At 39.4% G+C, this 15,350-nt stretch overlaps 1 protein-coding gene across 1 annotated transcript; it reads left to right on the top strand.

Annotated features, from left to right (window-relative positions):
• Positions 1-13,163: 13,163 nt before the first annotated feature.
• On the top strand, positions 13,164-15,235 carry LOC121385942 (BTB/POZ domain-containing protein 6-B-like). The gene is made up of 3 exons (XM_041516736.1): positions 13,164-13,289; positions 13,699-13,986; positions 15,229-15,235. The coding sequence occupies exons 1-3, from the start codon at positions 13,198-13,200 to the stop codon at positions 15,233-15,235; spliced, it is 387 nt and encodes a 128-aa protein (XP_041372670.1). The 5' UTR covers positions 13,164-13,197.
• The last annotated feature ends 115 nt before the right edge of the window (positions 15,236-15,350 follow it).

Here is a 15,350-nt window from a genome sequence, read left to right as displayed (position 1 = left end):
GGACACACACACGTCATCTATATGGGGCTATCTGTCCAGGTTAGTGGGAGGTAGTAGTTAGTGAAAAGGTTGGTAGTGACCTTACACCAGTTGGTACACCTGGACACACACACGTCAGCTATATGGGGCTATCTGTTCAGGCTAGTGGGAGGTAGTAGTTAGTGAAAAGGTTGGTAGTTACCTTACACCAGTTGATACACCTGGACACACACACGTCAGCTATATGGGGCTATCTGTCCAGGCTAGTGGGAGGTAGTAGTTAGTGAAAAGGTTGGTAGTGACCTTACACCAGTTGGTACACCTGGACACACACACGTCAGCTATATGGGGCTGTCTGTTCAGGCTAGTGGGAGGTAGTAGTTAGTGAAAAGGTTGGTAGTTACCTTACACCAGTTGATACACCTGGACACACACACGTCAGCTATATGGGGCTATCTGTCCAGGCTAGTGGGAGGTAGTAGTTAGTGAAAAGGTTGGTAGTGACCTTACACCAGTTGGTACACCTGGACACACACACGTCAGCTATATGGGGCTATCTGTCCAGGCTAGTGGGAGGTAGTAGTTAGTGAAAAGGTTGGTAGTGACCTTACACCAGTTGATACACCTGGACACACACACGTCAGCTATATGGGGCTATCTGTCCAGGCTAGTGGGAGGTAGTAGTTAGTGAAAAGGTTGGTAGTGACCTTACACCAGTTGATACACCTGGACACACACACGTCATCTATATGGGGCTATCTGTCCAGGTTAGTGGGAGGTAGTAGTTAGTGAAAAGGTTGGGTAGTGACCTTACACCAGTTGATACACCTGGACACACACACGTCAGCTATATGGGGCTATCTGTCCAGGTTAGTGGGAGGTAGTAGTTAGTGAAAAGTTTGAGTAGTGACCTTACACCAGTTGATACGAATACGAACCCAGTACCTACCAGTCTTAAGTCTTAACCACTACACCACTGAGACCGATACTAATTTATTATTATTATTATTATTATTATTATTATTTAAATACAGCAATGTCTCGGGCATTTCTTGTGACGTCGCACTTCACGCCATCCATAGCGTACCGACTCTGTCACGAGGTCAGCATGCGAACGTGTCTGTACACGTTCTGGGATGACTCATGACCATGGCCGTACATGGGCACGTTTCAAACCTTTCCCTCCCGGATGTGTACAGCTGTCAAACCCATTAAACTTCTGACCACCATCGATGATGTCCCAACCTTATATGGGCATGGAATGTTCCCCCGACGTTACAGAGGCCGGCGTCTGGCTTTACTGACGTCAGGTTCCCACACACAGCTGTCATTAATGAAATTTTCCCCGAATGTCCGTCAGTTGCCAATGCCATTAACTCCACGCTATCTTGACATCCGATAGGTAGGCGGTCATTAACGACTTCCGTTTACCCGTACATCAAAGGACCCCTGCCAGCTGCCAAACCCATTAACCCCACGCTATCTTGACATCTCATAGTCATTAACGACGTCTGCACCATCTGTTTCCAGTACATCAAAAGAACAGCTGTCAAAGTCAGATAGCCCCTCTATAATCCGAAACCACTATCCGGGCCATTAACGATTTCCGCACCATCTGTTTCCTGTACATCAGAGTGCCCTCGACAGCTGGTAAACCCATGAACCCTATCGACATCCTGTTTTCACAGATGTAAGGTTCCCACGCCCATCCCACATCTGCAAAAGCCATTAACCCAGTTAGCGACGCTTAGAGAGGTCAGTCAGCTGCATAACCCGGAGGTCAATGCATTGAATGTCCCCGTGACGTCACGACCCACGCTTAGAGGTCAGCCAATCAGAGCAGGCGACGCCTCCATAGAGGTTAACCAAATAGATGCGCAGGGCAGGTCACGTGACTTAGCTGATTTGCATGCATGACGCTCAAGTGCCGGATCTACTACTTACGGCGACGGACATATGGTAAAGGACCACACAGATATTCAAAGAGGAAACCCGCAGTCGCCACTTCATGGTGCAATGGCAATATACAGATTGCCTGAGTGATGCAGGCATTTCAGGCATTCTACAGATTGCCTGATTTGTCTGTAACACATATATAACATATATGCTCCATTGTCCTTATATGCCCAATGTACTTTGTTCACTACCTTAATCTCTTTGTACTGTTATATGTTTTACTACAAAGAAAATGCAACTCAAGCTGCAAACATTGGCTTTTCTAACATTTTGTATCCACCTCTGTATTAAAATTGAGATTTAATCTTTATAATAATTTAATTGTAATTTGTAAAGAAATAAGTTTATTTATACTGGATTTCTTTCTCTTTTTTTATTATTAATGCTATTTGAGTAGTTATCGGTTTAAAACTTAATAACATGTTTTATATGAATTTTAACTGAATTCATTTATTTATTGTCGGTTTCAATTTGACGCAAACAGACTATATACAGAGGCGGATCTAGGGGGCCCAGGGGCCTGGGCTCCCCCTAAATTTTGCGACAGTTATAAGTTTATTATATATTAATTTAAAACAAATTTATGATCCCCTTCCAGACATCCCCCAAAGTTCCCTTGGCATTCCGCCGCATATCATTGGGCCCCCGTAAATGGATTTTCTGGATCCGGCACTGATATACCATGAACACATAGTTATTATTTAACTGCGTAGTTAATGTTCAATTTGGTAATTGGATGGCTAGTTAAATTTGAGAAGGACCAGTAAGATTTTTCTTCAACTGGCCCTGCTGGCGACCAGGGTTATTACGTTAATTTCCAACCCTGTAGGAAGGAGATTGTGAAGCAACGAAGCAAAGAGTTGTAGTTGTAACCCTGCTATTAAAATCACAAGAGCAGTTGTAACTATGTCATTGAAATGAGACAAGCAGTTGTAACTATGTCATTGAAATGAGACAAGCAGTTGTGACTATGTTGTTAAAATCATAGTTGTAGTTGTAACCCTGCTATTAAAATCAGTTGTAACTATGATCTACAAAATATCAGCTATAAAATCAAAATAGTTGTTGCGTGTTATTGAAAGGAGACCATCAGTTGCAACTAATGTAAATCGTGGGGAGGGGGAAGGGTCTGTTTATACATTTATACACATATATTTTATTTTCTTATGTTCTCTGCTGATATTCTGTGCAGATACAAACGGTTGTTACATTTTAGTTGCTGATGTTATTTGCAGATACAAACGGTTGTTACATTTTAGTTGCTGATATTCTTTGCAGATACAAACAGTTGTTACATTTTAGTTGCTGATATTCTTTGCAGATACAAACGGTTGTTACGTTTTAGTTGCTGATATTCTGTGCAGATACAAACGGTTGTTACATTTTAGTTGCTGATATTCTGTGCAGATACAAACGGTTGTTACATTTCAGTTGCTGATATTCTGTGCAGATACAAACGGTTGTTACATTTCAGTTGCTGATATTCTGTGCAGATACAAACGGTTGTTACATTTGAGTTGCTGATATTCTTTGCAGATTCAAACTTTTGTTACATTTTAGTTGCTGATATGTTTTGCAGATACAAACGGTTGTTACATTTTAGTTGCTGATGATCTTTGCAGATACAAACAGTTGTTACATTTTAGTTGCTGATATTCTTTGCAGATACAAACGGTTGTTCATAAATCTCACATGTGGCGAATATGCGCTAAGTTGTGTGTTCACCAAAACATATATATAACATCTTTAATCCAATTTAAGACATGCGTCAGAATGATTCTTGCTGCTGATCCGTAGTAGTAAGCTACAGCTGTGAGGTCAGCACTATTTTCTCTGGCGGAATAGTAGTTTTAGTTACGACGAGAATCTCAAAATAATCATCCTCGCTACTGGATTAGAGTAACCTATGTGGGCGACGCTAGTTTATTTCTAGACGTAACGTGGCAAACACCCTATTTTAAAATGGGATGAGGTTTCGTCGCACACCAGACACGGCGGATCAGCGGCCCCCCCCCCCCCCCCCCCCCCCCGCACACACACGTCTACTTGTTTCAGCCGTGCCTGCACACTTCTTTTTTATACTAAAATGACATGTTGACTATCAGACAGGAACTGCTGTCAAACGCGTGAATTACAATATTCCTCGATATCTCCATGGCCGAATGTCAGCTCAGACCGCGGAGTTATTAACAATAGTGGGAAGTCGAAGTCACCGTAATATGTTGGACCTACTTCGGTTTTAAAAAGCCCCAACAAAATCACACAACAGACGCGACCGTTAAGATCCCGAATTGTTTGGTGTCATAGGTCACGTGTAACCTTGTCGGTCGGTGTTTTTACTTTGGCGCCAGACTGTATATCGACGCATGTCGCGCCATCTGCAGTGACCAATTAAATTCATTTTAACATTGCGAAACATCAAAAGTATCACGTTTCTAATGAACAAATAATTTTTATTTTTATTTTTATTTTATTACCGGAAGTAATAGTATTTAATATCTAAATATTTCTATTATATTCCAGTGTATAGTTTGGAATTTTTCCGAACGAGAGCGGTACATGACGAACAGTTGCAAAATGTTCCGATAAATGTCCACTTCACTTATTTTTAACAAACGTCTCCCCTTTCTTCTCAATTCTCAAAAAAAGAAAAAAAGAAAAAAAAGAAAGAAAGAAATGTTTTATTTAACGACACACACAACACAATATGGCGTCAAACATATGGTGAAGGACTACACATATAATGAGAGAGAAAATCCGCTGTCGCCACTTCATTGGCTACTCTTTTCGATTAGGGATCTTTTATATGCACTATTCCATAGACAGGATAGCACATACCACGGCCTTTGATGCACCAGTCGTGGTGCACTTACTGGAGCGAGAAATAGCCCAATGGGCCCACTGACGGGGATCGATCCCAAACCGACTGCGCTTCAAGCGAGCGCTTTACCACTGGGCTACGTCTCGTACCGAAAGGAAGAAGAAATGCACAAAAAAGAGCAACATGGTTTACATTCAAGGGAAATTAACGGCACACAGATATCGATATGAAACTTTGCAGCTACACGTCGTTCCAATTATGATTAATAGTTTAAAGTTTCTTTTGTTTAACGATACCACTGGAGCACATTGACTAATGGCTGTCAAACATTTCACAATTATTACTTGTAGTCGTCACAGAAAACCCGCTACATTTGCCCTAATGCAGCAAAGGATCAATTATGAATAACGACCACGTTGTATTCTAGCACGACAATGCAAGACCACGTACAACTGCTTTCCGTTAATCGATTAAATACACCTTTCCAGAGTAAAGAAAATCTACTTTTGTGTTTCTTGTTTTGAGAGTATATATATTACCATCTTTTACCACAGAGCCATCGACGTTTCAAGTACCCGTCCCCGCCATCTCCCCCCCCCCCCCCTCCCCCCACCCCTCGTAAATACACCTCGTTTTGTGTGATGTGCAATATAAATATAGATTTGTATGTATCATCGATCGGACTGTTCCATGTGCCAAAGAATATGGAGTGGTCTCGCTCTGAACAGTATGTTAAAACAGAAAGTGCTTTTCCACGAAATCGCGTGACATTCCATGAAGTATGTTTTTCGTAACGTTCAGAAATATTGACGCTGCAAGAATTCTGTGGTACGTACACTTTTATTTCAAAATAACCACGCCCTCAGTGGTTCAGTCTGTTACTAGTTCGTCCTGCTAGCGATTAAATCACTGATTTTATACACAAATAGTTACTGCCACAGAACGGTGAAGGTCTATTGCTTTTCCATTTGTTGAAATGTTTATTTTTATAGATACTATACCAAGGGACTTGCCCGGTGGATGTCTGTATTTCACCGGCGGAAGGATTGTGGGTGTGGTAGATAGGAGAGTAATTGTAATAGAAAAACAATGGGTTCTCCCTGGGTGAAAATTAAAGAAGGGCGGCCGCGTGGCACCACACCCTTCAAAAAAAAAAGAAAAAAAAGAAAAAGGAAAGCAAACGGAAAGCAAAGAAAAAAGTAAAATAAGGCGAAAGCTTTGCTACCATATATCGTTGTGTGTTGGTCGACTTTGTGGAAAGACATACTCCTTATTTTGCCTCTCAGTATTTGGTACAAAAAAGTTGATACGAAATACAAGCTGACTCATCTTTTATGAACCGTTAGTTGAACCGGAGATATTGTCGGTCTGACGTTTACGGGTATTCCGGTTTTGCTGAACCGATCAAAATGTAATATTATTATTTTAATGACGGTTTGAATCGATCACTTTGATATCGTCAGCTGATAAAATGTAGGTGACGATGTGTAAAGGCGGTGTATATATTATTATATATTAATTTCCCGAGGTAAATGATTTTACATTTGATAAACACTACCACTTCCATTGTTTTTATAAGCGGTCATATCCCCCACCCCCCAAAAAAACAAAACAATAATAAAAAATAATAAAAATAAAACGTTTATAATATTTTATAAAGAATTGCTGAAAAGACAGAATGACAGAAAATAAAAATAATCAGTTACAACCAATTAAATCTGCAATTGAGGGCAAAATATCAAACGATAGTTAGTTGAAAGAGAATACAGAATGACCGTTTTGATCATGTGACGAATGTGGCGCCAAATAAGTGTTGTTGCTTTTTCAGTCGGAGATTGCCGAATCGATAAAAAAACTCAAATGTTTTCTTGCTGAAATAAAATATAACTTTTATTTGTGAGTACCAAACATACAAATGGATACAGGTATGGGACAAAATAGAGGCCGTTAAAAATACCGTTAAATTACATTACGGTAACTGTCGTAAGTTACTGAAGTTTATTCGTACACACACTGCAGCTTGTTTCCTTTGATGCACATGTGCACACTGATCGATTTTTTCGAAATATAGTAGGGTGCGGGAATATAAAGAGGGTCGAGGTTCGATTTGTGCCAAAGTTTTCACACTTCTCATAATACACACAGTCCTGTGTGATGTGACAGTGTGTGTGTGTGTGGGGGGGGGGGGGGGGGGGGGGGGGGTCAACAAATAATTGTATCTGGGAAATAAATGTATTCAATGTTAGTTCACCTAGTTACAGTGTGAAGTAGCCTTTGTGTTGTAAAAACATCTGGTTATATCGAAAATGAGCTACGAAAGGTTCCACTTTCGTCATAATTTGTTTAATAAATTTAATGTAGTGATGTTTATCACATAAGTTAACATTTTCGTCCGTGGGATTTCATTTGGTATAGTACAACCTACACTGTTCAATGAATATACAACTGACACAGAGTTGTCTCGCTTTGTATGTCACAGTATTTTAAAACCGAAAGATACATTTTCCAGGAAATCGCGTTTTATTCGAGGAAGTATTTTACTTAACTGTTAGAAATATTGATGCTGGAAGAATTCGAAGGTACGATCACTTTTATTTAAAATTAATCACGACATCAGTTGTCGAGTCTGTCACTTGTCCGTTCTGCTAGCGATTAAATCGCTTGATTTTATACACAACTAGTTCAGGGGCATAATTCACAAAGCTCTCTTAGGCTCTGCTAGACAACAAAGCATCCTCTTTGCAAATCTTTTATCACTGCACTGCGATATCGCAAAGTTGCGAGAGTTTAGTGAATTAGGCCCCAGGTCACAGAACTCAGTGTACGTGATAGAGGACACGTCGACATATTCCTGGTCATAGATACTATACAAAGGGATTTGGGCTATGCATGTCATAACTGCTGTACGTGATAGAGGACACGTCGACATATTCCTGTTCATACATACTATACAAAGGGATTTGGGCTATGCATGTCATAACTGCTGTACGTGATACAGGACACGTCGACATATTCCTGGTCATAGATACTATACAAAGGGATTTGGGCTATGCATGTCATAACTGCTGTATTTCACCGGCGGAGGGAAACTTTAGTCCGACACAGTGGAAAACGGTCATGTTTTTAAAATTCCAGCGTCACATAGCAACAGGTAAACAAATACACTGTGTTATTTGAGAACCACCAATCCATACTATACTATAGACAGTGATATTTGTAAAGCTTCGGCGTCGCATAGTACATGTAAACAAATGGAAATGTTTTATTGAAGGACGCAACATGTAAACAAATCGTCCGTAGATCTGTAGACGAGGCCGAACACTCGCTGACACTCGAAGTCACTCCTATTACTGCGGGTTATTTGAGAACCATCATACCGCACTATACTACATACATTCACGTGCATTGTGTACGCCACACTGTCATTAATGGTGATTATTATTTTGTCTAGTTCGTGGTTGGTTTTTCGTTTTTGCTTTTGTTTATGTTGGGTTGAGAGTTGTTGCCCCCCCCCCCCCCCCCCCCCACACACACACCGATACATATATATATAGTCGAACCTGTATATAACAGCCACTCATGGGGCCTAGCAAAAGTGGCCATTATGGACAGGTGGCTGTTATATACATACAGGTAAAGGAAAATACAAATAAAATAAATTACTATATATAAAAAGACATTACTAAACTGGTGCATAAAGTATCAACTATGGTCACAAATATATAAAATAGAGAGAAAAACATTTTTTTTTTTACGTAGAAATGTTATTCAAAGAAAATGTTATACAAAGCATAAATCTAGTATGTTTTGTTAAGACACTTTCACACTTTTTGGAAAAGTAATTGATCGTTGATTGCTTTCCACTGCATTCTGTTACCTATTAAATTGAAGAAATCATTCTACATTAACAAAATTACATTTTTTTAAAAATATTATTGATCCTCTCTTTTTTCTCTTATTTATTTTTGGACTGTCCTCCTAAAATGCTCCAAATTATATAAATATTCGACTGAGCAGTCAATTCTTTTTATTTTAGGCTTGTAACTTTCCTTTTGTTTAATTCTATTAACTTTTTTACTAATTGCTATTTTCAAAATTCTGCCCATTTTTAACTCTAACCCACACACCCCTCCCCCCCCCCTCCTCCTCCATTCCGAGTCAGGCCACCGATCTTATCTCATTTCTTTTTGACCACCCGATCTAATCTAGCGACCAAATTTAATGAGTAGAATTTTCTTTATTAATTATATTAATTAGAGATGCGCATCAAAATTTTAAAGGCCCACAATTTAATTTTTGGATGTAAATTTCAAAATTGTCCACTTAATTTTTTTCTGTCCCGGGACAAGCACCTGGCTATCCAGAGACAGGTCCCGGGGTGGACATGCTCGAAACTCTAGCGGTATATGAGCATGTACAAATTATTCGCACGCGCACTACATTAACAAAAGGGTCAGTTTGTCAATGTGTAATGGCTAAACAAACATCCTGGCATACTGTCGCAATTGTCGGTCTGACTAACAGAAATCACACCTTGCAATACACTACCTGTCAGTGTCGATAGGTGATAATATACATATATAAGTTCAATGCAAGCCTTACTTCAACCAATAGCAAGTCGCCTTGCAAATTAAATGACCGACCATATCATACAGATATAAGATGCAAATACGATTAATGACGCGTTGTTTCAACTTAAGTAAAACAATAACTTTATATTGGGACTGGAACAGGTCAATACATGCATAATATCGTGTGACAATTATGGCAACTTCAACTGTCCATTTTGGACAAAAAATAGTGGTCATTCTACTTTTGTTGCTTTTATAGCAGGTTCAACCATTCATTTTGGTCAAAAATAGTGGCCGCTGGTCGCAATGAAAAGGTGGCTGTTATATACAGGTAAACTAAAGAAGGAAATGCATTGGGCGGGATTTATGGTGCCCATTATGCGCAGGTGACCGTTACATACAGGTGGCCGTTAGACCAGTCTATATATATATATATATATATATATATATATATGTATATGTATGTATGTATGTATGTGTGTGTGTGTGTATCATGTGTGTAGTGTATATATATATATGTGTGTATATGTGTGTGTGTATGTATCATGTGTGTAGTGTATATATGTGTGTGTGTGTATGTATCGTGTGTGTAGTGTGTGTACGTGCGTGCGTACGTACGTACGTACGTCTGTGTGTTTATGTTTGTATGCATATATGTTTGTGTGTGTATATGTGTGTCCCTGTGTCTGTATGTGTGTGCGCGCCTGCGACTGTTTGTATGCTGCTACTGGATCAAGTGTACGCAAGTGGTGTGTGTGCCACAGTGTGTACGTGTGTGTGTCACAGTGTGTGTGCATGTGTCACAGTGTGTGTGTGTGTGCATGCACATGCGTTTTTTGTTTCTGAGTGATTATTTTGTTTTTGTTTTTCTGCTTTGGAGGGAGGTATTTTATAAAATAATTTTAACAAAAACATTAAATAAAGTGACTACCCTGTTTTATTTTTAAAGCGGTTTTGGGGTTGTTTTATACTGCTCAGATCCTGAATGGAAGAGACGACCCATTTTCTCACATAGTCTTCCTTACTGATTGCCGAGCCCTTCTCCAGTCTTCAGTCAACACAGATAGACCAGATCCTCCAGGATACCAGAAGGGAACTCCAAACACTGGGCTCCAAAACAAAACTGGTGTTACAGTGGATCCCATCCCACTGTGGTGTTATGGGAAATAAAAAAGCTGACAGACTCTCCAAGCTGGGCAGCAAACAGGAGCAAAGTCAAGACCCTTCTAAAAAAAACACTTCAACAACATGTGGAGGCAGCATCTGCAGATAGGGCCTGAAGGGAATGGCATCTACCAGCTGAACAGGTCACAACAGGTCACCATCTTCAGGCTGAGAACAGGACATTGTCAGCTCCTCTCGCATCTCTTCAGGCTGAAAATCTCTCACACGGACGAGTGCCCATGTGGTACTGGTCCACAGACACCAGCCCACATTCTCCAATCCTGTCCCACCTTCGACACTCTGCGACAGCAAATGTGGCCCAGTGCAGTGGACCTAAGGGAGAAGCTGTGGGGACCGGCGACGTCGCTACGGCTGACTGCGGACTTCGTCCACAATACCGGACTACCTATCTAACATGGCCGGGATCGCAGAAGAAGAATTAAAGGGACACTCCTGAGTTTTTGGGTTGTTTTATTCAATAAGTAACACATATTAAAGGGAGAATCCTTAGTTTTTGGGTTGTTTTATTAAATAAGTAACACAAATTAAAGGGACAATCCTGAGTTTTTGGGTTGTTTTATTCAATAAGTAACACATATTAAAGGGAGAATCCTTAGTTTTTGGGTTGTTTTATTAAATAAGTAACACAAATTAAATGGACAATCCTGAGATTTTGAGTTGTTTTATTAAATAAGTAATACAAATTAAAGGGACAATCCTGAGTTTTAGGATATTTTTTCGTACTTTCGAAAATATTTGGATTCCAAATCCAGTTTGGGCTACTTACAAATATTGTGACGGTGAGAAACACGTTGACTATGCAGACACTGATATTCTAAAGAAGAAACTATATTTAATGTGTAATACCAGGCGTTACTTGTGTTAGTCAAATACATCTTATAATGCAGAAAACTTAGGGTAGTCCCTTCAGAGAATATTAAAGAAGTGTTTTACAACTAGACATGAACCTATTCCCAGTCCCGTGCATGGTTCCTATTGATGCATGAACCGCATATTAAAACAAAGAAAACAAGGAAGCAAGTTTATGTATATTTTCATTGACAAGATGGCGACATGCAAATCAAGTAGTCAGACTGAGTCTGGTCTTGACAGCTGGCAGAGCAGAAAATCTCTCACAGAATGTTTCAGACGCTACTTGATTCTTGTTACAGAGTGGCCGAGAAATGTTTATTTTGTATAAAAATTGCGATGTTAAAAAATTCACCCTGTCTCTCCAAGCAGTTGTAAAGATTTGACGGGGTGTGGGCTGTATGGTTATGTAGTACGGATACTCATCTTAGTATATAACATACAGGCTTTTAAAACGCTACTTGATTCTTATTACAGAGTGGCCGAGAAATATGTCTATTTTGTATAGAATTTGTGATATTAGATATTTCAGCCTGTGTCTGCTAGCCGTTATAAAGACTTTGACGGGGTGTGGCCTATATGGGTATGTAGTAGGGATACCCATCTTAGTACAGAACATACTGGCTTTTAAAACGCTACAGGATTATTATTACAGAGTGGCTGAGAAATTTTAGTATTTTGTATAGAAATTGCGATATTAGAAACTTTCCCCTGTGTCTGCTGGCCATGATAAAGAGTTTGATGGGGGTATGGGCTATATGGGTAAGTATTAGGGATACCCATCTTTGTACAGAACATACAAACTTTTAAAAAGCTACACGATTCGTATTACAGAGTGGCTGAGAAATCTGAGTATTTTGTATAGAAATTGTGACATTAGAAACTTTCCCCTGTGTCTGCTGGCCATGATAAAGAGTTTGATGGGTGTGTGGCCTATATGGGTAAGTAGTAGGGATACCCATCTTCGTATAGAACATACAAACTTTTAAAACGCTACTTGATTCTTATTACAGTGTGGCTAAGAAATTTGAGTATTTTGTATAGAAATTGCAATATTAGAAACTTTCCCCTGTGTCTGCTGGCCATAATAAAGAGTTTGATGGGGGTATGGGCTATATGGGTAAGTATTAGGGACTTTTAAAACGCTACTTGATTCTTATTACAGTGTGGCTAAGAAATTTGAGTATTTTGTATAGAAATTGCAATATTAGAAACTTTCCCCTGTGTCTGCTGGCCATGATAAAGAGTTTGATGGGGGTATGGGCTATATGGGTAAGTATTAGGGATACCCATCTTTATACAGAACATACAAACTTTTAAAAAGCTACACGATTCGTATCACAGAGTGGCTGAGAAATCTGAGTATTTTGTATAGAAATTGTGACATTAGAAACTTTCCCCTGTGTCTGCTGGCCATGATAAAGAGTTTGATAGGGGTGTGGCCTATATGGGTAAGTAGTAGGGATACCCATCTTCGTATAGAACATACAGACTTTTAAAACGCTACTTGATTTTTATTACAGTGTGGCCGAGAAATATGTCTATTTTGTATAGAATTTGCGATATTAGAAACCACACCTTGTGTCTGCTAGCCGTTATAGAGACTTTGACGTGATGTGGACTATATGGGTATGTAGTAGGGATACCCATCTTAGTATAGAACATACAGGCGTTTAAAACGCTACTTGATTTTTAGTACAAAGCGACCGAGTTTGACGAGGGTATGGCCTATATGGATAAGTAGTAGGAATACCCATCTTAGTATAGAACATACATCAAACATAATACACACTTTTAAAACACTACATAATTCTTATTACAGAGTGGCTGAGAAAAATGTGTATCCTGTATAGAGATTGCGATGTTAGAAACTTCACCCTGTGTCTGCTGGCTGTTACACTGAGTTTGACTGGATGTGACCTCTATTGGTATGTAGTATGGGTTGTTTTATTAAATCAGTAACAAAAATTAAAGGGACAATCCTGAGGTTTTCGGAAATTCGTTTCATACTTGCAAAAATATTTGGATTGCAAATCCAGTTTAGGCTGCTTAAAAATATTGACGGTGAGAAACACGTTGAGTATACAGAAACTGATATTCTAAAGAAGAAAATATATTTAAAATGTAATACTAGGCTTTACAACATTGTGCTAGTCGAAGACATCTTATAATGCAGAAAACTCAGGGTAGTCTATTCAGAAAATATAAAAAGAAGAGTTTTACAAATAGACATGAAACTATTCCCAGTCCCTTACCTGGTTCCTGTTGATGCTTGAACCGCATATATCGTTTAAAAAAAAGAGAAAAAGGACGCTATTTTATGTATAATATTTTCAGTGACAAGATGGCAACATGCAAATCAAGTAGTATGGCTGCATCTGGTCATGCTGACAGCTGGCAGAGCAGAAAATCGCTTACACAAAGTCTCAGACATTCTTTTGAAAATAGAATGTTCAGTGACGTGACATTCAAGGTGGGAAGAGAACAAAAGACTGTCCAGGCTCATAGACAGATTCTCAGTATCCGCAGCGGCGTGTTCGAGGCCATGTTCTACGGACCATTGGCAGAGCAGGGTGAGATCGTCATTCCGGAAGTAGAACACGACATATTTGAACAGTTTCTAAGGTATGTAAATGTTATGTTCATAAAACACGGATCATACATCTAAGAAGTATGCTGTGCGTCTCGACATGCGTCAGATCAATTATTTAGGGACTGGGATAGCTGCAGAAGGGATCACTGTGTGGGATAAGATATTTGAACATTATATTTATTACAGTAATTATCCTGTTAGTAAGCTAGATTAGCATGAAGGACACACAACTATGATGTGCTTTGTATATCAGACCTCGGTCATGTTTCTCGAATTTACCGCTGTTACAGCTATAGCACTATTGCTGCTGCTACTACTATTACTAAGAATGTTGTTAGTGGTGGTGGTGGTGGTGGTGGTGATAGTGTTTGTTGTTGGTGGTGGTAATGGGTGAATCAAGTGGGAACACTGTCCAAGCTCTCAAGCTGATGTGGTCAGAATATTCACTGGCCTCCTCCAAATGAAAAACAAATTAATCATTGCCCACTTCCTCTGCATTTGCTGGCAACGCCCGACGCCGGTGACACCCTCACCCCCACCCCCACCCCCCGTGTTCAGCCTAGTGGTAAATATGGACTATAGTATTGTCAGATTTACAAATGTTTGACATCCAGTAGCCGATGATTAATAAATCAGTGTGTTCTAGTGGTGTCATTAAACAAAACAAGCTGTAACTGTTTTTTCCTTCTTCTTACTCTTCTTCATTGATCTTTAAAAAAAAAAAAAACCTCTCCTATCATTCTCTCCTTGTTAAAGTTACTGTATCTGGTTACCATATTATAACATTGTTTATTAATGTGAAATACAAACTCAAATGCATATTATACATTCGTTTGTGTTCGCTATGACCAGTGATCATCAAAAGTATACGCTCAATAATAAATAAATAGATACAATGTATAGAACAAAAGAAAAATAGATTCGATTTTTTTTTATTGGATAGGGTGATGAATAAGAATAACATATGTTCTTGAGTGTGACGTAATTGTTGAAGCCCTTATGTCAACAGCCACTGTCAGAAATTTCCAGGTACCCCCCCCCCCCCCCCCCAACGCACACCACCACCCACCCACCAATCCTGGCAGGGACGCAGAAAGTACTCGCCCGCTCGCCAAATGCGAGTAAAATTACCTACGGACGTTTTAAAAATGCAACTACCAGCCCGACGGTCTATCTGTCTTTTTTATTTTGTTTGTTTGTTATTTTGTTGATAACGTTTGTCAGTTTATCTATACTTTTCATTTGAAGTGTTCTATATATATATTGTTCTACAGACTGTGACCAGTAAAAATCCTGGCGGGCTAGAAAAATTTAGTTTGTTCTGGTCCTGTGGACTAGTTAAATATTTTCCATTTCTGCACCCTGTTCACAATTTCAAGGTACCTACCACCCATCC

The sequence above is a fragment of the Gigantopelta aegis genome, chromosome 12, assembly GCF_016097555.1.
Source record: "Gigantopelta aegis isolate Gae_Host chromosome 12, Gae_host_genome, whole genome shotgun sequence".
Classification (NCBI taxonomy): domain Eukaryota; kingdom Metazoa; phylum Mollusca; class Gastropoda; order Neomphalida; family Peltospiridae; genus Gigantopelta; species Gigantopelta aegis.
Note: the sequence above shows the minus strand (reverse complement) of the source record. Positions and strands in the feature narration are given on the sequence as shown.